The sequence below is a fragment of the Solea solea genome, chromosome 13 (genome assembly GCF_958295425.1).
Source record: "Solea solea chromosome 13, fSolSol10.1, whole genome shotgun sequence".
NCBI classification, from domain to species: domain Eukaryota; kingdom Metazoa; phylum Chordata; class Actinopteri; order Pleuronectiformes; family Soleidae; genus Solea; species Solea solea.
Window position 1 is genome coordinate 6,548,192 of NC_081146.1, and position 26,099 is coordinate 6,574,290.

Genomic DNA, 26,099 nt, shown 5'->3' on the forward strand with positions numbered 1-26,099 from the left:
CAGGTTTTGGTCTCATGAGGACTACTGGTCCTAACAAAGAGAGTGTTTACACCAGAAAAGGTTCTGGAGGGATAACACATACACGTACATCCACCCACACACACACACACACACACTCTAAACCTCCCTCTTTCTCTCCCGTTCTCTTGATGTGTCTTTCTGCTTTTCTCAGCCTGATGCCTGAGGTCAGATAACCAGATCTCCATCTCAGAAGTCATCTCATCCAGGAACCATAAAAAAAAAAAATCCCTGACAGATTTGCTCTCTCTCTCTCTCTCTCTCTCTCTCTCTCTCTCTCTCTCTCTCTCACTCTCTCACTCTCTCCCTAACACACACACATGCACATTAGCATTTGCCGTCATGGTTCACAGATTGGTAACACACACGAGGCCCTAATTAATCCAACATCATGTACAATTATGGTCCGACACTGGAGGCCACACTGGGGTGATAATGACAGCACGTAAAGCTGAAGTTTAGTGTAAGGTGAGATAAAAGACTTGAGTGTGTGTGCCAGATGTCAGATGCTGTACTTTCATTTGGTCTTTTTTCAGAAACCACCGTGTGAAATTCGAGGAGTTTGCTCACGTGAAGCAGAGCGTGCATGAACGCAACTAGTGCATGTAGCCGAGTATGATGCTCTAAATGTATAAATCGAATGGTTAAACATATCCATATATGGGATGATATTGTTTTCAAAGACAGACAGAGGGAACTTCTTCCAGAGTTAAGTGAACATGTTGGCCACATGTGATGTCCCAAAGTTTGTGACATAGTTGGACTGTTTGTTTCAAAGATGAAGACAATGAGGGCTGTGTACAAGAGTAATTATGAGCCATATTAGAGCTGAGCCACAATCACTCACAGATGAGTGAATTTAACTGACCTGGGAGTTGACCCCAGAGAAGTCACGCAAGTGTTCTCACACACACACACACACACACGCAAACACACACACCCACACACACACACACACACACATTCATATATTTACATAGCTGAAGGCAAAGTGGCAACCATAAAAAGGGCAGCTCACAATGTGAGTAGGTTATGGTTCAATCATTTTGATCTCATCATGGATGAGGACACGCAGTAAAGACCAACACACAAAAATCTGGGGGAGTGAACATTAAAGGGGCATTAAAGCTCTTTGGCAGAGTGAAACGGTTCACTCCCAGGCTGAGTGCCACCTGCTAAAAGCTCCACCAATCCACCACTCATCTGAAAAACATTCATTACTTTATTCCTAATTTTCAAGCCAATTTCATGAGCTATTGTTCGGGAGATGCTGATGAGCATATTTTACTACTATACACAATCCTTACAGTTTCTCTTTTTTCATCTGCTATGAAGCATCTTTGCCAAACAATTGATCTCAAATGTACATATAGAGTATTTTGATGTAATATTCTGTTGTCTTATCTTAATATTTGTTCTCTTGGTGCAGATGTTGAATGGCACAATTATTTTATATTCTGCCTGTGACTGCCACTCTTCTGTCCAAACATGCAGGGGTGTAGCAAGCTTTTCAAAAGTGCGGGGGATGGATGTGGTTCGTGGGAGTACACAAGGGGTGGGGGATCACCTACAAATTGAGTGAATTAATGGCTGTGTGTTATGTTATTACATGTTTTGATTTGAATTCATTTATACAAACTCATCAACTTTGCCAACCCAATGATGTTGGCTTCACATATGCTTTCATATTTTTTGACCAAACACTAAAAAGATGAATACAATGACAGAAGGGTACAAAAGGTAGAAAATACAAGCTATAAGAAGCTTCCCATTTAAATGAGTGATACTAGAAAAGTATAAAAAGCTTGTTGATATGATATTTAAATAATGTCTTATATTTTATTATCAATATTGACAACTTCGGGCTTCCATATGTCCAAAAGTGACTGACAGTAACGGAAAATAAGTCAAAACTCTGAAGCGTATGAACTATGAACCTAGCTAGTTCCTGCCTCCTCAGCACGAGCTGCACTGTTCACTTTTTGCACATTTCACCTGCAATAACCTTTCTTGTTTTCTGTTTTGTTCATTCGTATTTCAATGTTTGCTGAGAGTCTCGGGAGGAAATTTTGTTATGCTTGCATAATGACAATAAAGAATCTTGAATCTTGAATCTTGAATCTTGAATGATAAATCTAACACACCAAGAGAGGCGGGACTTAAGGCAGAACAGCCAATCATCAGCCGGTCACACTCAAAGCTGGTGTGGAATTTGAGGCAACAACAGGAGAGGGAGGGGGAGAGGAGGCAGCCACAGAGCGGCCATAGAAACGGAGCGACTGTAGTAAGGTGTTTCTGCAAAACTGTGGAAAAACTGCAGAAAAAAGTGTTGAACCCTCTCATCGGTGTTAAAACACCCTCATCCCCCACGGGTGTGATGCCCCTGCAAACGTGTCTCCATGAAAAAACTATAAGCGTTGACATGACACTACAATCAGCTGTGCAAAGATTTTCTATGTATGTCAGCATGTTCTTTGCGGATGCATTACATTTGCCATCGTCTTGTTTTCAGAGTGTTTTAATTATTAGGTACAGCCTTTCAGCTGCTCGTCTTGCGGAAGGAAAGAAAGGTGACTGAAGTGACTTTGAACATGGCAGGGTTGTTGGTGCCAGACAGGCTGGCTCGAGTATTTAAGAAACTGCTGATCTACTGGGATTTTCACACACAACCATCGCTAAGGTTTACAGAGAATGGTCTGATAGGTTTGATAACCACACATTGCAACACAGAAGACAGTCTCTGAACGAACGACAGGTAAAACCTTGAAGCATATGGACCACAGCAGCAGAAGACCACATGATCACTTTAGTAAGTACACATAATACCTAAAAAAGAAAAATGGTCGGTGAGTGTATGACTGAAAAAATACTTTTGGATGATGGTGGTCATTGAATGCATTTTGTAGGAAAGCAATGGAAAATGATTCACAGTTTGGTCTACATCACAAGCCAGGTGGGAAAAAAAACTGCAGAGGCTTGACCACAGTACCACAACCCACTTAGTACAGCGACTGACGGCTCCATGACAGCAGCTGGAGTGTGAAGGTGTATCATATTAACGGGGCAGCCCGTGGCCAAGTTTGGACAGCCCGTGGCCAAGTGGAAAGGGAACTTGACTCGTAACCGGAAGGTCGCCGGTTCAAATCCCCACCCGGCCAAAAAGGGCTGGAGTACCCCTGAGCAAGGTACCCAACTCCCAATGCTCCCCGGGCGCTACTCAGTGTGGCAGCCCACTGCTCCTAATTCTAGGATGGGTCAAAAATGCAGGGGAATACTTTCCTTAAGGGGATTAATAAAAAATTAAACTTTAAACTTTAATAACGTAAAGCCCATTGCTTATGCTTAACCTTAACACTACCAACCTTGTGGAGGTCAAGTCGTCAACATCTACTAACCTATTAGCTAGCTAGCTTGTTTCTATTTTGATTGTCGTAACGTTTCAGTTAAACAAATAGAATATTTAAACCTCATGTGACCGCATGTGACCTCATTATATCAATTTTAAAGGACCATAATCTGTGTTTCCGCCTGGCCTTAACAGTTGTGATGACAGAATCGGAGCTAAGATGAGTGGTCAGAAAATTGCGATTTAACCAAGAGTGGACAATAAAATATTCTTTCACAAAATTTGGTTCAAAATCTGATGTGAAGAGACAATGCTCAGAATCTGTGGAGCGCTATACAAACATTCACATTAATAGCATTTACCCGTAAAAAAAACACCCAGACTTTTATTTTGAAAGTAGTCACATTTTGGTAATATTTTTATAGCATTTTTACTTCTAAAATGTAAATGTTATGCATGTTGAATGTAAATATAGGTAATATTAGATTCTTATTATTTCTATAAAACCATGTTTTTGTGGCCCTTCACTTGCTTCATTAATGTCAGTGTGGCCCCTTTGGAAAATATTATTTTAAGTGAACTTTGTAGTGTGATGTATTTCCACATTTCAGAAATTCAATATGATTTCTTACATGTTGAGTACTTTTTTGCTCAGGTGTGTTTATATAGCTGGTGAAAATGATTTTTTTTGATGATTGCCTAGGTTGTGCTGAAATAAAAGGACATAAGACACTCTATAATGCACATTCTTATAACCTCTGTATGTTTGAACATAGTAATGGAAAACAAATGCTCTGTGCTCTGAGGGTTAATAGCTCACTAAATCTTTCAAAGTACAAAAATGTAGAGCTACTCAGAAACAGAAACATAACCATGTGTAACATGTGATTAACACATGTTTTAAAAAAAAAAAATCTGGAGAACACATTGGGAGTCCTCTCTCTGCGACCTTACCCCTGTGTCTGGATAGGTGGTCCAGCCCAGCTCGGAGGTGGACTCACTTGTGTCCAGCAGCATCACTGAGAGGACAGAGAGGGAGACAAAGACATTGTTTAAGACAACAGATTTAACAGAAATTAAAACACAGTCGGAGATAGCTGCTGATTGATGAAGCTGACAAATAAAGAAACAAAACAAGAGAAAGTGACTGTGAAACTGTTTTTGTGATTATGAAATTCTCTCAAGGATTAAACACCACAGACACACAGTGTGAATCTGTGTGAAGTAGTATAGCATGTCCAGTATTTGTCCCCAGTTCACTTTGATTTTTTTTTTTGTCTCCTGTGCATTGAGGGAGGGATCCAGCTGTGTGCATCTGTCAAACACAGATTCTGGGTCCTGATGCGTGTTGGCACAAAGATTAAAGGTCACCTTTCCAAACTTTAAAAGGCCATAACACTAACTGTCACATGTTGTTGAAACTTTGTAAAGCTGATGCCTCTGGTAGTTTGGCCAAAGAGGGAAACTTTCATTACATTGTTGGGGGTGAAATATCCAGTGTTGGTTTCTGTTCTATTTCATGTTTCATCAGGCATCTGCTCATTTACACCCCATAATTTGCTTTTATGTGTAAGTGCTTTTTTTAATAAAAAAAAAAAGCAGGCTGTCAGACACACACACACACACAGACACAATGACTTTATGCTAAGTGCTGACACATGGCAGTTTCCCACTCGAAACAGAAGCCCTCCAATTTTCCATTAGTATTCGAAAACCATGGTGGCCACCATTCCTTCATTCCTTCAGTCTGCAACAGTCTGCACTCGCTGACTGAATACAAACCAAATGTTGAAGTGGAATCACAGAGGGGGGGGAAAATGTCAGATTCAGGTCTAGATGCTGGCGCAGACAACACTAATCACCTTTAAAGGCCTGTCGATGCACAGCCTTGTGTGGAGGCTGCAGCCGTCCCTCTCTGTTTACAAAATAAATGATTCTCCTCATCGTCGTCATCCAATTTTAATGCTTTGCGTTTCGATTTCATGTCACACAATCGTTCACCAGAGAAAAGGAGACTCTCTCTTCTCCTCTCGCTGACAAACAAACAAAGAGCGGCTGATGTCGGCATCATCACAGGGAAATGATGGGATTTCAAAAGGTGCTCTAAACACCACTGACTCACTGAGATCACTTTTTATATCTCAGGTACACAAGCTTGTGTGCACACACACACACACACACACACACACACACACACACACACTAAATCCCTCCTCTTCTTATTGCACCAAACAAATCAAATATAAACAGTTTCAGGCTGCCGACATTAAACACCACCTTTCTGTTCTGTGACTGTGCTGTAAACAGATTTTTGTTCTCAGGATTATACTCACAGATGGAGACCCACGCAAATCTGCCCTTCAATCCTTCATTTCCCTCCTCTTTATTTTTTTTTTTTACACCCCACCCCCCATCCTCCCCCTGTAGTCTAGTAGGTTTTTTTTCCAGCCACTGCCCTCGTCTTGATGTCAGTCTCAACAAATCTTCACGTGTTCCTTCAGGATTCAGCGTGCTACGAAATGTACCAAGAATGAAATACAAATTGACTGTGACAGCTCGAGATTATATGCAGCCACAGGCATCAGAATAAACACTTTTCTAGTGCGGCGTATGTCTGGACAGCTTGGCAGAGCCAGTCAGGATAAAGTCAGCTACGGGGATAAGACGAAATCCACCGAGCAAGCAAGGAAATTTAAAGCTTTAAAGAGAAATGACAAACTTCCATTTACTGACACACCTCTCCTGCTTTGTTTAATGACGCAGCACAAGCAGGACGGACATTGTCGTGCGCTCTTTCCCCTTCACGACATTCAAGATGTGTGTGGTGACATGGAAACTGCCGCTCCATCTGTTTCCCTGCGCTCTGTCAGGAATCATTCCTCACTTGAAAAGAATAAATCGCCACTGTATCGTCGTTTATTTAAACGTGGCATGAAAGACATGCACTCGTACACTGTGCGTTCTGACCTCATTAAGCACTATCATGTTTATGTCAAAGCAGAGGCACACACACACACACACACACACACACAAATGCAGCAAATGTGTCATTCCAAATTCAATTAACCTTCTGCTCCAGGGCAGAGTCATACATAAATAACAGATAGCAAACTACTTTGACATTAATATTTATGCCTCTACTATTTAGCGTCTTGTCACGAGGCCTCTGGGACCACAGGTCCTCACATCAGCGCCAGAACAAACCTGTACGCGAGGATTATACCAGGCGTGTTAAAAGAGCTTCTGTCTTATTGCGTGACATTAGCATTTTTGAATAATTCACGATGACATCTTAAGATCAGCGCTGAGTGCTGTGTTGCACACACCCCTTATCCGAGGATTAGCCGGAGCCGAGGCCACCAGGACTGGGTCTTGTGTGCGAGATAAGGTCGAGCAAAACAGGGGGACATTTGCTGGGAGGTTGAGGTGGTAGTAAAAGCTTCCCTGACAACACAGAGAGAGCCACTGCATCTCAAGAAGCTCAAAGTTTGTCCCTGACAGTTTCGAGAAGTGCTGAGTCTGCAATCTGGACCTGAGTGCTGCTTTAATACATGATGGTCTCTCACGTCTTCCTGCTCCACTCTTTCACTCACTTTACTCAATACTTCCCCACCGTTTTTAACCTCCATCTTGTCCCTCTCATCTGCCTCTTGCATGTGTGTATTATTCATCTAGAAAGTGACAGCAGGGCAGGCATCTCTGTATGTTAAATAAAAGGATAGTCTTTGCTCCATTATTGATGTCAGACCTGCTATTTGTTTGGTAGAAGCTTTGACAGAAAAAGAGGAGGCAGCACAAAAAAACTTATGGAACAGGCATTAGGAGGATAATGATAGGATTGTGTTTTTGTGGACAGAAATGCTTCTTTCTTTCTTTCACGCTGCTCCTCTCTCTTTGTGCGTGGTGTAGGTGTTAAATGCACTTTACTGTTGTGCCTGCATGTGCCTGCTGGAGTGTTCACTTCAGCTGAGTGACCCTCTTTCCGCTCTCTACATTCATTTCTCTGTGCCCAACACTTTCCCTCTCTGTGTGACCATGCCTGCGCCGACACACTCCAGCGCCAAGTGGAGTGCTGTCGTACATGTCACACCTTTTCAGAGGCAGATGTGTGCAACATTACTGCACTTTCCAGGTAACGGGAACACCAGGCGCACTCCCCCACAGCAAAGAATCAAGGTGTTAACATTAATGCGGACAGGAAGGGTGCGAGCGTGTGTACAAGCAACCAAAGTAAATGCACCTGCAAAGAGTACACAGTGTCGCTGAGCGCACAGGTAACAACATGTTACACACACATCACAAAAATCCCCACAAGCATGCAAGCATGCTGAGCAGCGGTCAGGTCATATTTTGTCTTTTGTCCACCCGTCTCCACCCATTCTTTATATGCTCCAGATGCTCCCACCCACAGACAGTCAGTCAAGGACATGGCCCACACCAAACCATCATGACAAACAACCACAGCGAGAGAGCGATACGCTAACACACAGCAGGAGCAAGAGCGGGAGCAACAGGAGGAGCGCGGAAGGAGGGGGATTAACGCAATTCCAGAAATAAGCATGCACATGTTAAAGGGAGTCATCAGTAACTCTCTGGTGAATGAGAGTGAATTAAAGTGCAGCTGCAACACACAGCACTTAAGCCACGTTAGATGACAGAGCAATGTCTGCGAGGAGCAGGCAGCAACACGCACAGGTAGGAGGAGCTTCCACCAAATCACTTGATGATAACACATTAACAAAAGTGAAGTCAAAAGAACCAGCAAGTGTGACCTTGTGGGAAAGTCACAAATGTTTATAGCACAGTCCAAACAGCCATAGTTTCATCTGCCGCTTGTAAATACTGGGGAACCATGACATTGTTAAATATAGACTGCAGTAAAAGTCTTCTAGACACTATGTCCTGGAAGACAACACTTGCTGGTTCACATGAAAGGTGACAGAAAACTAGGGATGCATGATATTATCAGCACAATATCAGTATTGGCAGATATAGGCTTTAAAATGTATTATAGGATTTCAGCAAACAGGCCAAGATCTAGGCTGAAAATGCAGCTACCTCCTTGACTTCTATGCTAGCGCCCCCTACAGGTTATTTTGCACAAGGATGGTATTTTATATCTACATCTGCTGCAACATGAGTATGAAAAATATGATGTTAATTTCACAGAAGAGACCAAATGACCTCTGCAGCAGGCAAAAGCAAAAAAGACATACAGTATACAGTATGTCGCTATCGGTGCCCGAGCACTCCTGGCATGTCGGCAAAATCCGTATGGGATCATTATAGAGTCAAAAATATTTTAGGAATGGGATGATACCACTTTTTTGTGGCCCGATAATGATATCACAAACTGTAAAAAAAAGTATCTACCAATATCAACAGTTATTTAAGAACAACATTTAAGATATTGTTCTCCCAAAAAGACGAAATAAACAGCCCAAACATGACTCAGCTAAAATGCTTTTGCTGATTTTTATTTACATTTTTACAGTGAAGCATGCACTATACTTGGATCCACACTTAACATTTTTATCTGTCCGGTATTTGATCCAGTGATTTTGACCAGTATCGGACCGATACCAATATTGACCGATGCATATTTTTGTCTACTTTTTAACCAGCAGCTGGTTAGCTTAGCAAAAACCAATGAAAACCATGAGGAAATCCAACTGCAGTGGAATAGTGTTTTATTTGATCATGTTCATATCATGTTTTTATCATAATTCATCATTATTGGGAGCAGGTAAGACATGTTTCGGTTGTCATTAAGACCTAGAAAGGTTCTGGTTTGGCAAGAAGAAAAAAAATCACAATGATTCTGAATGACACCAAAAAAAAGACCCAACAATTGTGTCACAGCAGAGAAGTTAGTCCTTTCTTCTGCCTAAAATGTTGTTGGTAATGGATGAACAAATATTTTCGTCACCATCTCACCACCAGCAGTAAGAAGGAATGTAAATTTGAGATCAGATTAAACTGTAATCTGTGTAATTTCAGCCTTCAGCATTAAAACTTCACTCTCCCTCCTTTTGGGCAGTGCCAACACGCAAACTGCCAAATGCAGCTTTAAAGTGAAACTCCAAACTACAATCTACATTCCAGTGTCACATCAGTCCATACCACATGTGCATCCTTCAGTCATAAACTTGTAGGCCGTGTTCACACAGGTGTTTTATCTGTGATGTCATCTGCCACGATCCTCCACACTCACACTCACAAGAGTCATGGTTGGCAGCTGCCTCGGGTCTTCAACATTTCATATCTCAAATGGCAGATGTGTGATGGATGAGTCGCCTAATGTCACTGCAGCACTGTCAATGACCGCAGAGAATAATGTTGCTTTTATTTAAATTACATGAAAAATAACCCCGCCTGGCGCCTGATCACAGTTAATTGTAGCAGTGTCAAAAATGGGCACGCAGCCTCGTCCATCCACTTCCCCGCAGCAAATGATTTCTCTCTGCAGATCAGAGCAGAGTGCAGGCCAGATGATCGAGAGCAGGAAGCTTTTCAGGGCTGTTAGTGGCATCCATCCTGCTGCACTCCCACTGTGACAAGCGTGACATTAATTTATTTTTGAATCACACTTCCTCTAATTTATCACATCCTAAACAAGAAATTGTTTATGACACACGGATAAGGGTGGAAAGCTGCCTAATTAACACCCAATTACAGCCAGAAACACGGCCCTGTCTTTTTACTTCATATGTACAGATCACTAGCGGTGGGAGAGGTATTTAATATTTATATCTACAGTATCACTACAGACTCAACGTTTTTCATTTCATGAAATCATACGGATGCATCAGTGTGTGAAAGCGTTACACCTTTAGTGTGGCAGCTTTGCGCTTCATTCATTATGTAAGAAAGAAGGATAAACGTTCAGCCACACAAACTGTAATTAGCAACTTGAATTTAAATAGTAATTTAAAGATTTTGTTGTATCCATGTTTGAATCTGAATATTGCAGCTTAACAAACATGGTGGAGGATCAGATCTATTATTAAGATGTATATCACATATCAATATATAATATCAAATAAAATTTCATTTTTGTTTATAAATATGTTCATTGAATCCAAGAGGGATCCACATAGACATAGATGTTTCTGGTCACATATCGATTTTATTGATTTTGAAAGGTAAAGCTAGCTGTCAAATACTGTGGTGCAAAATAAACGCAATACACTCATCAGAGATTTTAGAAATTGGTTTAAAAGGGAAAAAAACATAAGCATGTAAACTGAATTGTACTCAAGTACAAGACTGGACTCGAAAGACCACTTTCCCGTTATTGCTTTTTCAAATATTTGGAAAACTGCTGTGGCAACCTGTTGCCTTTTGCTCAAAATCAGGAGAGTTCTCCTTCTCGGGGTAAGACCAAAGCATATTTCATTAATAATAGGTTCATTTCTGGACATTCATAGCTGGCTGAGCATCACTGCAGCTCTGCTGATCCGTGAAGAGCTGCAGGGGCATCAGGTGTTTCCTCCCATGCACAGGCCTCCCGTTCAGCATAGTGCGTTAATCCAATGTGAATATGCAATCCTCAACTCAGATCCATCCATTTACAAGCCAACCAAGTGGCTCCACATCCACACGTCACATCAACAATGCTTGATGTGAGGCTGAACAGGCAGCATGTGGGAGTGAAAAAAAAAACTGAATGTCACTCACTCACTCACTCACTCACTCACTCACTCACTCACTCACACACACACACACACACACACACACAAAACAGAAAATTTGCTTTTAAATTCTAAACTGCAAGAGATTACGTCTAAAAATGACACTTCTCTGTGGTTTGTGGTGTGAAAACAGACAAGAGTGCTGCATACACTGATTTATGTGACAGGCAATAAACAACAGAAAGACACTAAACATAGAATATCAGTTCACAGCTAAGTAGAGTAAGAAGAACATACTCGTTTACTGCAATCAGAGCTGAGGCAGACACCAAATCCCCCCCCTGTGACATAACTGGATGCCTCCATTTATGTGGAATTATGAAGATGTGCATACTATTGGGTTAATACTGTATTATGGAGTGATCTATTTCAATTATTACACAGTCAGTAGGCCAGTAACACAGTGAAGCCTCTCTCCCTCTCTGTCATTCTGTCTCATCTTAGTGCAGGCCATCTGTTACAGACACAGCTCAAATCTGTGGCATGAGGCAGACATGTAGCAGTCACGTCGAGGTGCGTGCCATGGCTGACGTACACGTCACTGTAAACTAAAGCCAGAGGAGGGAGACGAGCGTGAACAGGTGCAGCTCTTTCCTCTAATAGTGCTGGTATGCTGACTGACTGACTGCTGAAAGTCCCTTGAGTGCTGGGGACATTAGGTGGGAGCGGGAGTTATGCGTTGGCAGAGGCTAAACGCACGCAAGCACCTGCAACAAGACAAACACGCACACACACACATACTGTGTAAGGCAGTTTGAGTCATCAAATTGACATCAACAGAGCACTTAAAGGATGGCGTCACACTTAACAATCAGCATCTCCTTACAGACTGTCACATTTATATAAACTACTCATGAGCAGTCATGATTCTCAGGATCAGTCCAATACTGGCTAAAATGTATATATATACTGTATGTACATATATACATATATATGTATATATATATATATACATATACATATATATACACATATACACACATATATAGCTATGTATATATATATATGTATATATATATATATATATATATATATATATATATATATATATATATATATATATATATACATATATATATATATACACATACAGAGAGAGAGAAAACAAATGTCGATATAATCCGGTACATTTTGAAGCTCCACTGCGGAACTTCTACTGCCCCCTGTGGACGTCTAAGTAACTATGAAAACATAGCATGACACTGCAGTGATGACACTGACACTGACACTGACACACACACACACACACACACACACACACATGTTTATATAGCATTCATAGTGAGGACATTCATAAACATAATACATTCCCTAACACCTTACTTTGTCCTTAACCATCACAACTGCACATCACAAGTGCCTAACCCTCACCCTTACCTAAACCTTATTCTAACCCTAGCCCTAAAACCAGGTCTTAACCCTGAAAAAAGCCATTGTTAGGGGTGTCAGAATGTGAGGACCAGACCACAGCGTCCTCGCTTTCCAAAAGTGTCCTCGCTTTCCAAAAGTGTCCTAGCTCTCCAAAAGTGTCCTCGCTTTCCAAAAGTGTCCTCACTTCCTTAGGTATATAAATGTGGTCCTCACAAAGACACCCATACAAGAACACCGTCACACACACACACACACACGCACACACACACACACACACACACACACACACACACACACACACACATATTAAGTATTGCTGATCTATCTATTAACAATTGTCAATTGTCCAGACAGCATTAAAGCAGCTCAGAGCTGAGTGATTCAAGAACAGAAGCAGCTGTAATTGAAAATGCAGGCAGTTGTTGAGGGAGCGCTAAATTTGCTTAGCATTCCTTTGGTGGAGAATACATTTTCACACTCATGAGAAGCCAAATTGTGATCATGATTAAAATATGACAGTGAAGTCTGGGTTTATTTTTACCAGTGGAATTCTCTTCTGAAGGTTTCCGAATGTAGTCCACCTATATGCGGCCGTCTCGCTTTACGAGCGATGTGTAGCTGTTGTCGCGGGAGACACGGCGATAAAACGCTGCTACATGGAGAGACTCGTGTGGAGCTGAACTCATTTGGCAACGGTTTGAATGTCGCGGTCGAACATGTAAAAGTTACGCACTACATCTTTAAACATAACTTAAATGCAACACTAAACATAGGCAACGCGCTGTAAAGGGACAAGGGCGTGAGTGAGGGCTGCAAAAGCCAGTGTTATAGTGCTCATATACATGTTAAATGTCTGGTTATATAGCTCGGTGTGAAATGCATCTTCACAAAATTATTAACAGCTACGTTGTTGAAGATGTGAAACTATTTTTTTAAAGACAAATCATAGCGAGTTACAAGTAGAGAAGATGAGACGCATCCATAGAAATAAATGGCCACTAATAACTACACTGAAGGAGGGCAGTAGGGGTCTGTTAGCTGCTAAACCCATGAGATTATGAGTGACAGGAGGGCTAGGGGTGAGGTCTGCAGACCCTGCAGTCAAAGAGAAAAAATATTATTATTCATTTGTCTTCCACCTTATTTCCATATTCTTTTATTACAGGAGCTTGATAGGCCCCCGGCCGACACGCACCTGGCACTTCCATGCCAACAAAGTCTTGCCTAATGTGCTGCCACTGTGGCTCACACCAGCATTTGCATGCATATTCACTCACTCAGTCACATGCACAGGGCTGTGTGTGTGAGCAGGGGAGAAAGGTGATAATAAGCTTGTGGTGCTGTGCCGCCGCCCCCCCACCTGACCACAGTGCCACACTTTCTCACATTGTCAAAGTAACCAGAATTCCCAGAGAGACACAGCACAAGTGTCCATCTCTCACTGTCAGACTCAGGATGAGAGGGATGTGCACCCTCTCCACACACATGCAAGTACATGCAAGCACAGATTTAATGTGAATACATTCAAATAAAAAAGTTTAGTTTAGTCCCTACCTTCCTCTGCTGAATCAGGCTGGAAAAACAGACAGAGAGAGAGAAAGATCTTCCACATTTCCACTACAGAATCACACTGACACACAGAGAGAGGGAGAGAGGGGGAGAGGGAGAGAAAGAGAGAGATAGAGTAAGTGAGTGTGTGACAGACAGAGGCAGTGAGCGGGAGAGGGGGAGAGGGGGTGGAGTCTGTTTGCTCTTTATCTGGAGGAGAGAGAAAGAAAGAGAGAGAGAGAGGGAGAGGGAGGGGGTGATGAGGGGATGGATGATGTATAAATGGATGAGGGAAGGGGACAAATATTTACAGAGCAACACACACAATAAATCGACTGTCAGGTACAGGAAAACACCGGTGTCAGAGGGTCAGGGAGACAGAACAGAAGAAGAAGAAGAAGAAGAAGAACAGATCCACCCTTTTTTTAATCTCTTATAAACAATGACAATGAGAAAGCAAGAGTCAACACGAGGGAGTGACAGAGAAAGAGCGAGTAAGAGCGAGGACGTGGAAAAAATGAATAGACAAGTTTGTCTGCTCTCTGCAACAACTGTCTAGACACGTCGAGCGACATCCGCTCCAGCTCTTCTCTCTCTCACTCTCTCTCTCTCACTCTCTCTCGTGCCTCCAACAGATTTGTACAAGGCTTCCTGGCAGACTGTGGCATCCCCTCACATGTCTGGACACTGTGCTCACTTGGATTTTTTTTTTTGATTTCTTTTTTCAAGCTGTGGCATTTGAGAAGCATCCAAATTCTCCCTTCCCACCCTTTTTCCTCCCCCTTTCTCACTTTTACTTTGTGTGGAAAATGTATGCAATTACACACATTTCACATGGATATTCATCCCTCATCCTTCATATGATGCACCCCCCCTCCCCCTGCCTCTCAGACACACTCATAGCTCATCCATGTTGTGATCTAGACACTGACTCATGCACACACTTACATGCTAGCACACGGAGAGGAACAACCCTCTTGTGTGTGCACGCCACTTGCTGGTCAGACCGCAGCACTGCAGCTTGTTGATGGGGTTTTTATGCCCCAGTTCACTGCAATGAATTAAACTTGTAGTCCTTTGCAGGGAGATGTTGCCTGTTGGCCTGACACAGTTAGATGGCCCCATTCCCAGGCAGCCGGGGGCCCGAGTCCCCTCAGTTCTTTTGCTCCGAGTGGCTGAGAGACAGAAGACAGAAGAGGGACATGAATAAAGGTCCTCAAGTCGTTAAGCAGGGAATTATCTAATTAATCACTAAATGTTATTTTATATTAAAGAAAAAAAATCTATTTTATGGAACTGAGGGTGAGCATTGTCATTATTATTTTTAATAAACTATTACAAACCATTTTAAAACAGACCAGAAAATGAAGATTCATTAGTTTATGCTCTAAAAAACATCTTAACAACAACCTGTGGATTTGCATTTTAACATTATTTACTGTGAGAGCAATTACACTTGTAAAACACATTGTGTGGCAAATTGATAATTATTGTTTCTTCAAAGAGGTAAATATTTCCTTGCATCTTCACATGAACATGCTCTGGTTTGGCTTTTGCAGCTGTGCAACATCTAACCTCAAGACTCCTCACACACTCCTTTGACTTTTCAACACAGCTGCACATTAATCATTTCAATAACAACAGCCATGGGGTAAACAACAAGCCCTGGTTTTTAACTCATGGCTTTACTTCAGTGATTCAGCGTGGGTTTGCTTCACAGAATATGACCGAGCAGCAAACCGAGGCTCTGTTGTGGTGCAGTAAAGGAAATGGGAGTTACCGACACGATGCAGCAAAGGCTCCCCCACCAAACACCAAACACACGTCTCACTCTCAGTCTCAGTAACATCAACTCGTTTAGTAACATCAAAGATTCATATCGACAGAGACTGATTATGCACACAAGTCACTTGTCTCCATACAAGATAGATCATTTTATTTTTTGCTTTTAGTTACTTACAGCAGAACAGACATTATTAAAGGAAAACAGTAAAAGTCATCGTTTATCAGACTCACACAAACACTCAACTGTCCTGTTGTCATCACCTATTTCTGTTTTCCCACAAAAAAAAGCAACGAAAGAGCAAAAATATACATATTAAAGCTTGTGGTACTGTGTCCCCCCCCCCCCTCTATAGAGACCTGCAAGACAACATCATGGTTACAGTCATTCCAAACAGTGTGTGTATTATGAAGAGTAGACAAATTGGAACTCACAAAAGCAAACTCATGTGTGTCTAAAGACTATGACGTCTAACGTGTACACAAACGAAACACTGCCGATGTTGAACAATGCTTGTTTATGAGTGTGTGCACATCCAGGAGTGCAAACACAACAGTTGCAATCAAGTATACTGTGGTGGTCAGAACAGAACATATACACACAGTGGACACAAATCCATATGACAGGAGCATAAACTACTGAAATAAATACAATTCATTTAGTGTTTTTATTCAGTATCACTATCGCACACGACCGGTGTCTTATTTAAACTGAGATACAGTATGTGTTGATATTTAATAATCAGTAGACTTGAATGTGTTCTAATACATACCCCAAATTATTTAATACTGCTATATAGTTTTCAAGTAGAGGTAGACTTTAATTTAGTCATCAACATCAGCCAATTATTATTTAATAAATCGCTTATTACTCATTTATGTAAGTTTACAAATGTTTGCTCGAAAAAAAAACTTGACAAATGCTGCACATCGGAAACATATATCAGTCCATCTGATGCTCTGATTTCTAAAGATCTGCATTAGGCATAAAGAAATCCAGAGTACCATAAGTACAGTGATGATTGAACGCATCACTGTTTTTGCCACCTGAGTTTTCGTATGCTGTGATGTAAAAAAGCTGCACTTGCAACAACGCTTCTGTCAAACTGCTTGTGCCGTGCAGTGACACCCGCGTTAAAGTTTGACAGTGCTCGACTCCACCTGGTACCCTCCTGCACACAATGTGAGTGACGCAGACGCGACTCAACGACAGAGCTGTCCCTGCTTTATCAGCACAAACGTTCCCGTTCTCTCTGATGACATCGACATACAATACATGTCTTGGTTGAACGCATTTAAATATATTATTAAAATCTACATTAAATCTACATGTTCAGACAGTGTTTTGTGTCCAAACAGAGAGGACAGGGATGACTGCTGCTGCTGCTGCTGCTGCACCTCCTCCAACCGTCCCCTCAAGACAACATGGTTCCCACATCAGGCGAGCAGCCAGGACACAAAGTCAGTCCTTTTTACATATGCGTATCAAACTGCTGCTCTTCAAATCCTGCTTTTCAGGTTTGACCTTAATACATAAAGCCCCCCCGTAAACCCTGTAACCTTTTAATACTGGGGGTAGCAGAGGACCTGCGCATTGAACATGTGCTGATCCTCTTATACAGATCAATATGCACAGAGCTGGCACTAGGAATGTCAACAAATATTAAGTACTATTAATTCAGTTAGGTTTGGCCCACGTTTCAAACAGGATTACAGGGGATTCTGTCATTTGTTTTTAGCTTTTTGTAACTATCAAAACTTTAAAAACACAGTATTTCATTTGTCAAAGGCCACACTAAAAACATACATTAAAAAGGAAATTCTCTGCATGTCTGCATTAGTACACTCTTTTTCTGAACACACCCTCTCTGCTCTTTTATCAGTAAGTTATTAAATATAACTCGTTATAATATCTATGTGAAACCTGTGTGCATGCGCTGTGCGCTAAGGCTTCCTCATTTCATCTAAAGATGCTCATGGAATCTTTGTGGCAAGATCCACCATGGGAACCTTTTCTGTGGGGGATGTGGGCGGAGCTCCGATGTTGACTGGCACACTGTTGGACACTGGAGGCACAGGAGAGTGGGTAGGTTTTCCCGCACTGGTGGCAAAACCCTGAGCAATATCATCAAAGGTTCTTCCTTTGGTCTCAGGTACTCGCAGGTAGGTGAAGATGAAGAAAAAGATGAGGAAGATCGTGAAGATGATAAAGACGTAAGGGCCACACAGCTCCTGAGAGAAGAGAGGCGAGAAGATCGTTACGAGCTAAGCTCACAACACCTCTTCATGAAACTTATTCAGGTGCAGCAAGTGTATCCGTACCTCCAGTTTGCGGAACGTTAGCCCCACGAGGAAGTTGGCAGTCCAGTTTGACAAACCAGAGACAGCCATGGCCGCAGGTCGCGGCCCCTGGGAGAAAAGCTCGGCCACAATGAACCAGGGAATGGGACCTGGACCCATCTCAAAACTGGCAACAAAGGCAAACACAGCCACGATAGCCATGTAGCTTAGAGACGGATAAGTCGTCTGTTCGGAGAGATAAACATTTATACGTTTCAAAATCATGTCAATGAATTAAACATTGAGGACAACTCCGGTCACAGGACATGAGGAATCCAGCAGCAGACACTTACCCCTAATGCGAGTGAGAGTGTCATGAACAGGGCTGAAATGGCCATTCCAGCCAATCCAATCAGGTGTAATGTCCTTCGCCCCGCCCTCTCAACCAGGAAGAGCTGGACCAGAAAAAGTTGATTGGTTTAAAATTCTCAGATATATTGACAATAAAAAGGCGGCATGTTGTTGAAGCACAAACCAGGAGTCAGATACGTACAGAGACAACGGTAAACACAGTATTGACGACTCCAGCTCCAATAGTAGCGTAGATGGGTTGACTCACACCAGCACTTTCAAATATGCCTGTGGAGTAATAAAAGACCTGCGAGAAGAGGAAGAGGGGCGGTTACTTCTGATGTCAGTAAATAAAATGACAGGAAAACAAGAGTTGAAAATGCTTGCACACAATCTCCAACTGATTATTGCAGCCCTTGATATTACAGAATTGTGGAGGATAAAGGGGTAGAAGAGCGAGTGAGCGAGTGAGCAGTGTTGTTGCAGTAACAAAGTACAAATACTGTGTTACTGTACTTAAGTACAAAATTCACATATCTGTACTTTACTTTGTTATTTACATTTCTAGCAACTTTTACTTTTACTCCACTACATTTCCTCTAACTATCATTGTTACTCATTACTACCAAATACAATCAGAAGAAGAAGAGTTGGTATTATGGTCTGTATTTATATAGAGCTTTTCTAGTCTTTTTGAGCTGCTTTACACTACAGTTTTTTGCCATTCACCCACTTTTACTCAAGTAATATTATAAAAAGTGACTTCAACTTCTACCAAAGTCCTTTTATGGTAAGATACTAAGTGAGTGAGTGAGTGAGTGAGTGAGTGTCAGGGTGTGATGGATGTTGCAGCCTCTTGCCGCAGGCTGCAGGAGCTTTAGTGTGATTGTCAGGTCAGACATAACATTTCGTCGCCCTAATTACAAAACCTCATGCACAAAACACCTTTTAAATGCCACTGTCTTCCCCCGACTCTCAGAGGCTGAAATGATTCTACTCCATCAAACACGATCACGACTGCTTATTAATTAGCTGCTGTTTGCAGTGTGTTCTGCTGACAAAGCTCTCCCTGTAAGCCACGAACACACAGGGGAACTAAACAAGACAAGCCCCATAATCCCACGCCGCTTCAGTCATTTAATCTTGGTCTTTTATTATTATTTTGACTGAGAGACCCCTAGTGGCAGAAATGGCACTTGTTGATAGATCTAATAAAACTCGGTCTACTCACCGCGTTGATTCCAGACAACTGCTGAGACAACTGCAGGACAATGGCGATGATGATAGGTTGACGGTACAATGGGGAGCGGAAGAGTTCCAGGATGGTCACTTTCTTTTCCATGGACATCTTCATCCCTTCCTCCCTCATCTCTTGCATGTCCTCTTCCACATCTTCAGTGCCACGCAGGCGCACCAGTGCTACAGTGACAAGAAAAGGATGTGATGAGAAGAAGAAACGTCAGTCCATTACTATGAAAATACAATGTCAAGTAATGAGTTGGCTGCAAGGGTCTTAAGACGACATGCTTATTAATAATTAATAGTACTTCTACAGGACATGTTTCAATCCACAGATCATTAAAAACACATGAATCATTCTAAACTCAATCTCATTAAATCCTGATGTTGTTATGTTGTGACTGACCTTTTCTTGCCTCCTCTTCCTGTTTGAGTACGATGAGCAGGTAGCGGGGGCTTTCAGGGCAGAAGGGCAACATGATGGTCTGCAGCACAGCGGGCAGCGTGGTCAGAGCCAACAGCAGAGGCCACAACTCAGCAGAGCCCAGCAGAGACTCCAGACCAAAGATCTGACATAAACAGACAGGAGGGGAAACATTAGTATCAGGGAGATATGAAAGATGATTTATTTATTTATATGACTTAAAGCCCAAAACTTGAGTCATACAATCAATCAAGTTAAACAGCTGTGTTTAAGTACACTGTATGTATTGCATGTCTATGGCAAAGACATGGAATAGAAAGTGAGAAAAAAAGAATTTAAAATATTTGGGTATAATAAGTTTTTACCAACTGATTGGTTAAAATCAACTTTATATTTGCTGAATATCTTTTTGTATGTATGGCTATGGGCAGCCCATGGACAAGTGGGTGGATATTGGGCTTGTTACTGGAGGGTCCCTGGTTTAACTCCCTGTACCTGCTCCTGCATTCAGTCTGTGTGTGTTGGTGTAGTGTCAATTTTAGGAATGTTTATTGGCAGAAATTGAATATACCACCCAACTGTATAATCACAAAGAAATTAAAACCTTTTGTGTTGTAATACGTCTTTCCCATGTATTTTAGGCCATGCTTTTTGGACGCTGCCATTTGTGTTGGTTTACTACACAAACTGAGAAGATTGTGTGTGAAGGCCACGGTAGATCGGAAAGGGAGTATTGAATGGAGAAGTCCTCTGTTTTTTATAATCTGCAGTCTGACTGATAGTCTGACCCGAATTATTTACAATGTGAATAAAGCACTATTGGAGATCAAGATAAAATTTTGCCCCTTTTTTTTTTCCAAAATCACCAACATTGAACGGTTCATACCTGTGCCACCAGGATGCCAATAACTACACCCAGCTGGTGCAGAGTGCCAAAAGCCCCCCGGACAGTGGTAGGAGTGATCTCACCCACATACATGGGTGTCAGTCCTGTGCACAAACCGCAAAACACGCCGATGACAAAGCGGCCGATAATGACCATCTCAAAAGATCGACTCAAGGCTGACAGTCCCATCAGAACGCCACCAATAACAGCCAGGATGTTAGACAGCAGCATGGATTTACGCCTGATGAAGAGAGGAAGACAGCGTTACAGAGAATAAAGGGGGAAAAAAGGTGGAGATTGTGCAGATTCTGTTCAAATACCAGTCTGAAACCACATATATTACATAAGAAAAAAAAGACAAACTCTTCATATTTGATGTTTGACATATTGGCCATGGTTTTCCACTTCTATTCACATATCAATAAACTCTGAAGGGTTTGTTCTCACCTGCCAAATCTGTTGACCATGGCTCCAACACAGAAGGACCCAATCATGCCTCCTACACTGAAGATGGCCACAGAGAAACTAAACACCATGGTGTTGGTTCCTTGGCTGAACGGTTCGTTGTAGCGCTCGACTGACACATTATGAAAAAAGTTGCGCAGTTTCTGTCAAACCACAGGAAAAGAATGGCAAGGTTAGAAACCGACCAATTGTCTTTCATTGTTTCTGATCATAACAGTTCAGATTATTTGACATATCCACGCTTTTGTATTGGACAATACAATAATCTAGATCTAATCGAAGCTAATCTTAAACAAAAGTAGACATTCAGACTACCGAACACACACATACACATACTGTACCTGCTCTGGTGCATTGATGACCCCGGTGTTGTAGCCAAACTGCAGCGAGCCAATGACTGCTGTGGCAACACAGTAGATAAGGTACAAGGTCACCTTCTTTGGCTGTTGAGGGAGGAAAAAGGGACAAATTAACACGGACAAGTCAAGACTGACTAAAACAATGAGTAGGTGCCGCTCATGCACAACGCTCCCCTCAGTCTGTGTGTGGTGAACATGGCCTGTTCCGGGCTCTACAAAGCTCTTGTTGTTTATGGTAACAATCATAATGCACACAATGAGCCTTTCTGCATCTTCTCTCCTACCCCATTTTCTGCTCGCTGCATTAGAGACAGCAGCCTCACAGCAGCAGTGCTGTGAACGTTGCATTTGTCAGCTATAAACACATCCTGAGAGAATAAGACTGAATCCTATTGTGTTGCACAGTGTTGTTTTCCTGCTGGTTTCAGAATTAAAGTGGGTTTAGCTCACAAGCTAATACACCTGACATTAATCCCTTACATGGCAGGGGAGAGAAATCTGCACTTTGTAAAAGTATCAGACGAAGCAGAAATGAAAGGAGTAATTGGTTTGAGTACCAAAAAAAAATGGACATTCCCAATGTCAGTTTCAGACTGAGTAGGAACTTAGTGAAGAGCTACATCTCACTTACATGTGTTATAATGTCGAAACTTTACAGGAATGATTACAAAGGTTATTTCATTCCAGAGTCTCATGGCATCAGGCTAATGTCCAAACAGGCTCCTTAAAGAGAGGAAATCCATTTTAATCCACCTCCTTTCAAAATCTGCTTCGGTTTCAACATTCACAGATTCTACCAGCAAATGACCACATAGTTTCATATCACGTTCGATGCAAAAGGCAACAAATGTGCACAAAGGCGCACACGGCGAGCTGTGTACCGAGAATTTACCGTACATGATATCACTATCTGCAGAGATAAAATAAATGAAAACGCTATTGTAACGAGTGACCTAAAAGAAACTGTCTGTTCCTAATCTGCACAACAACCTCCCTTTTTTTAAAAAATATATTTAATGAGTTTCTACAGAGAACTTCAGGTTCCTTGTTTGCTTGTGTCAGCCTCACTTAAGTTACCACAACCCTCAATTTGAGGAAAACATGACTAAGCTCACAGGAGGAGAAAAAAGATGAACAGACCATCTTGAACAGAGAGGAAATGCTGCATACGTGATAAAGCGGAAATGTGACATGTAAGGAGAAAAAAAACAAACGCAGAGAGAGAGGAAACACGTATAACAATACACAAAAAGGGTGATTTTACATCCGTGAAAACTTATTCGAGTCATATTTTACTCTGTCCCGAGATCAAATCATATCACCTAATAAGGCAATAAAGGAAGTAACAGTCAGAGGCGTGTGTGTGTGTGTGTGTGTGTGTATAATACTCATATGAGATGCATCTGCAGGGACATGCTGGTGTTGAGTAATTCTGCAGAGTAAAATTATCCTCTAGTTACAACAGTGTTATTAATCAGGGAGTGGGCGACTGAGTAAAGGAGCATCATGGATATAAAGGCAACAAGCTGATATGCATGTAACCTCTCAGTGTTTGTTTGCTTGTTATGTGTTTGTAAATAAGTGACTTGTGAATTTAGCAGCTGAGCTTATAAGGTTGCAGTTCAATATTTTTTCCAAACTCTAAAAAGTAGGACTCTTGTGTCTGTTCACGGAGATTATGTCATATGTTTTGAAATCTTCGCGACAGTTACTAAATGGAGCTTGTACTCCTGTTTCCAAGAGCATGAGGTAACTTTGAAGGTCAGTTACTGCAGCATTACTGTCTTGATTTGGAAACTTCCTGTTTTATGAAGAATTTTACGAGTAGTTCACACAAGTAGATGTTGCAATTCAACGGTGTCAAGATTTCACTATTTCATCATCACTCCCACTATTTGGACAAAAGATGCCTGACTGACGCCTGCCGCCTCTTGGACGTCCAACGTCCACATTCATGTCGTATTGTGGTCTCCCATCTCTTTGTGTGTGTCTGTTGTCATAATCCCCTTCGCACATGTTCCGCTTCACTCGAGTACATCTGAAATATGTTAAGTATTAAGCTTAATTTGAAACAAAGATTAATTAGCTTCATGTTTGCAGTGCATGCTAATAGTTACGTGACTTGTGGTTTGGTTGTTACATGAACACAGTTGAATGTTAAGTAACAATCTTTTAGCACAGACGCCGCAAGGTTAAGCTTCTTTTTTTTTTAAACATGACTTATTAGTGTAGATGCTGCTCCAAAATTTAGCACCAGATTTTTACTCACTCGTGCATCAAAAGGTTTGACGTGTCCAGGACATCTATGTTGGTATGCAGCTTTTTTCCCTCTTTGAAAATAAATAAAGATGTGCTGCATTTGATCTGTACGTGGTTTGCCTTCGATCTGTGCAAGTAGGGGGGGATTCGGGAATTGTATTTAACGTTTTCGACCCATCCACCCATTCTCTTCTGAATCCAAACTGTCCTCCAGACCTTTGTCAGTCACTAACTCCTATAGCTATAGCAACCAAATTCACCCATTTGAGGACATCTGTGCTTGTTGACGACATTTTGATTTTCTGTGCAGGATGGATCACAACAATTCTTTCTTCAAATCTCAATTCAAATCTCCTCCCAATGCAGAAAAACAACAGGGAAAAAAAATTAAAACACTCAAGTTCCAACTTGTCACTCCACAGCTTTCCTCTTTAGTCATACCCTGAAATCACATGCCCAGGTAGTGGCTCTTGCCAGAAAGGAAAAATCCATTAACCCTCCGAGAGAACAACACATTTATCTTATATATGCTGTTATAACCAGTGGGTAATAACAGCATATATAAGATAAATGAAATACACAAACAGGAGAGATGACATAAGTCTACAAAAACAACGCAGCAACAGTATGAGCAGAAAGTGACTGAGAGTAGAGGAAACAAACACCAGCACACACAGTTATATTCACCTTCTCGTCTTCTATCCGCTCCATCTTTGATGTTGGTTTGATTTTCAGAGGAAGCCTTTATCACAAACTAAGAACTTTCACCTCACAGAGGTGCAGCACAAAACCTGAAAACAAATTTGTATCAATGTTACTTCAATATTTGTGTAAAGAAAAATACATATACACATATGAAACGTTCTCCTGTAAAGTCTACACACCTAATGGACTTTTCTGGACTCCAGAATGAGCATAAAGCCCTGCCTCTGTGCCTCTGTGCCTCCGCTCTCCCTCCTCTGCTCTTTCTAATCTCTAATTGTGAAATCAATGATGTAACTCCCTCTCTTGAAATGGAATGACTGCCTGTCACTTGTGTCGCTTATTTTGTTTCGTCTGTACAGAGACTACAATCATCAGCATCAGGGTGAATGAACTCTACATACTATAATCCAAAGGGAGGCACAGGTGATGCTGCTGCTGTCATCTAATCACGTCAACTTCGGTCATACATAATGTGACACTGACACTGAGTTAAGCAGCTAAAATTAACAAGTGACACAAATTCACAAGTATGTAAATGAAAAATAAACATTTCTTTACCGGAATGTGACGAGAGTCTTTAATTTATCCAGTCCACAGTCCAGTCCAGACGAAAAGTTCACTCCTCTTCTTGTAATATGGTGTTTTAGAGTCAGTTTGTTTGTTTCTTAATGTTGAGTCAGTGACAGTCTTCGTCTCCTCCGGAGGAATAGTTGAGTCTTTATAGAAGGAGTGACAGGTTTTTACTCACTTCAACCGATTCGTCACGCGTGTGCGTAAATGCGTAAATTGCTCCTAACAGTCAGTCACGTCGGGCTGACTCGCCCGGTGTCGTAATGACGGTAAGAGCGGCGCAGATGCGTTTCCGCTCGGATGGAGAAAAAGAGACGGACGTGCTCGCGCCAGCGTACGCGTGGAGGAAAGGAGGGGGACAACAAGTGAAAGGAGTCTCTGTAATGTCTGTATCACTGGCTACTACTCTCCGCTACTACAGCCGCTACTGCGTTTGCCGCTGCTGCGTTTTGCCGCGGCTGGCCCCGTCGGCTGCCCCCGGGGGCGCGAGAACAAAAGGCTATGTCCGTGGAGCTCAGATACAAAGCCTGGTCACGCAGAAATCATGAGACCAGCTCAGTGGGTGGCAAACAAACGGGGAGCCCTCGCTCTCTAATTCCTCATCAGCCATGTCTATAATCCGCAGAGTTCACATAAGTCCCTGTCTGGAATTTGACACGTTTTCCAGATAAATTCAGTCCCAGGCCAATCCACTTGTTGAGCAGGGTGGATTCCTGCAGTTTTTGCATTAGCAGGGTTTAAATGGAGGGATATGAGTAAAATAATTAAATAATATACATACATTTGTGTATTGTAACATGTG

The 26,099-nt window shown here is 41.8% G+C and overlaps 2 protein-coding genes across 3 annotated transcripts in view; both read right to left on the reverse strand.

The window, feature by feature from the left end:
- Positions 1 to 14,119, reverse strand: part of ephb6 (eph receptor B6) — a 38,338-nt gene extending 24,219 nt beyond the window's left edge. The window contains exons 1-2 of the mRNA XM_058648461.1: positions 13,984 to 14,119; positions 4,319 to 4,383 (exon numbers count right to left, since the gene is read on the reverse strand). Coding sequence (XP_058504444.1) covers positions 4,319 to 4,383; positions 13,984 to 14,041 — 123 coding nt within the window. The 5' untranslated portion in view covers positions 14,042 to 14,119. The remainder of the gene's footprint in view (positions 1 to 4,318; positions 4,384 to 13,983) is intronic.
- A 1,766-nt stretch (positions 14,120 to 15,885) lies between these two features.
- Positions 15,886 to 25,846, reverse strand: slc2a3b (solute carrier family 2 member 3b). Of its 2 annotated transcripts, none has more exons than XM_058648468.1 (11): positions 25,286 to 25,846; positions 24,710 to 24,813; positions 21,746 to 21,847; positions 21,387 to 21,547; positions 20,940 to 21,180; positions 20,036 to 20,198; positions 19,622 to 19,809; positions 18,593 to 18,697; positions 18,393 to 18,494; positions 18,082 to 18,285; positions 15,886 to 17,991 (listed from the first exon to the last, which is right to left on the reverse strand). In XM_058648468.1, the coding sequence occupies exons 2-11, from the start codon at positions 24,731 to 24,733 to the stop codon at positions 17,734 to 17,736; spliced, it is 1,548 nt and encodes a 515-aa protein (XP_058504451.1). In that variant the 5' UTR covers positions 24,734 to 24,813; positions 25,286 to 25,846; the 3' UTR covers positions 15,886 to 17,733. The 2 variants fall into 2 exon arrangements, with proteins under 2 accessions (XP_058504451.1, XP_058504452.1); XM_058648469.1 differs by lacking the exon at positions 25,286 to 25,846 and adding an exon at positions 24,907 to 24,991.
- Positions 25,847 to 26,099: the final 253 nt, after the last annotated feature.

Bases quoted from the DNA above. Each gene is read 5' to 3' on its own strand.
- slc2a3b (XM_058648468.1), bottom strand. From the start codon at position 24,733: ATGGAGCGGATAGAAGACGAGAAG. The intron at 18,698-19,621 runs GTGAGTAGACCG...CTCTTCTCGCAG, and splicing joins AGTTGTCTGGAATCAACGCG to GTCTTTTATTACTCCACAGG. The intron at 17,992-18,081 runs GTACGGATACAC...CTCTTCTCTCAG, and splicing joins TAACGTTCCGCAAACTGGAG to GAGCTGTGTGGCCCTTACGT.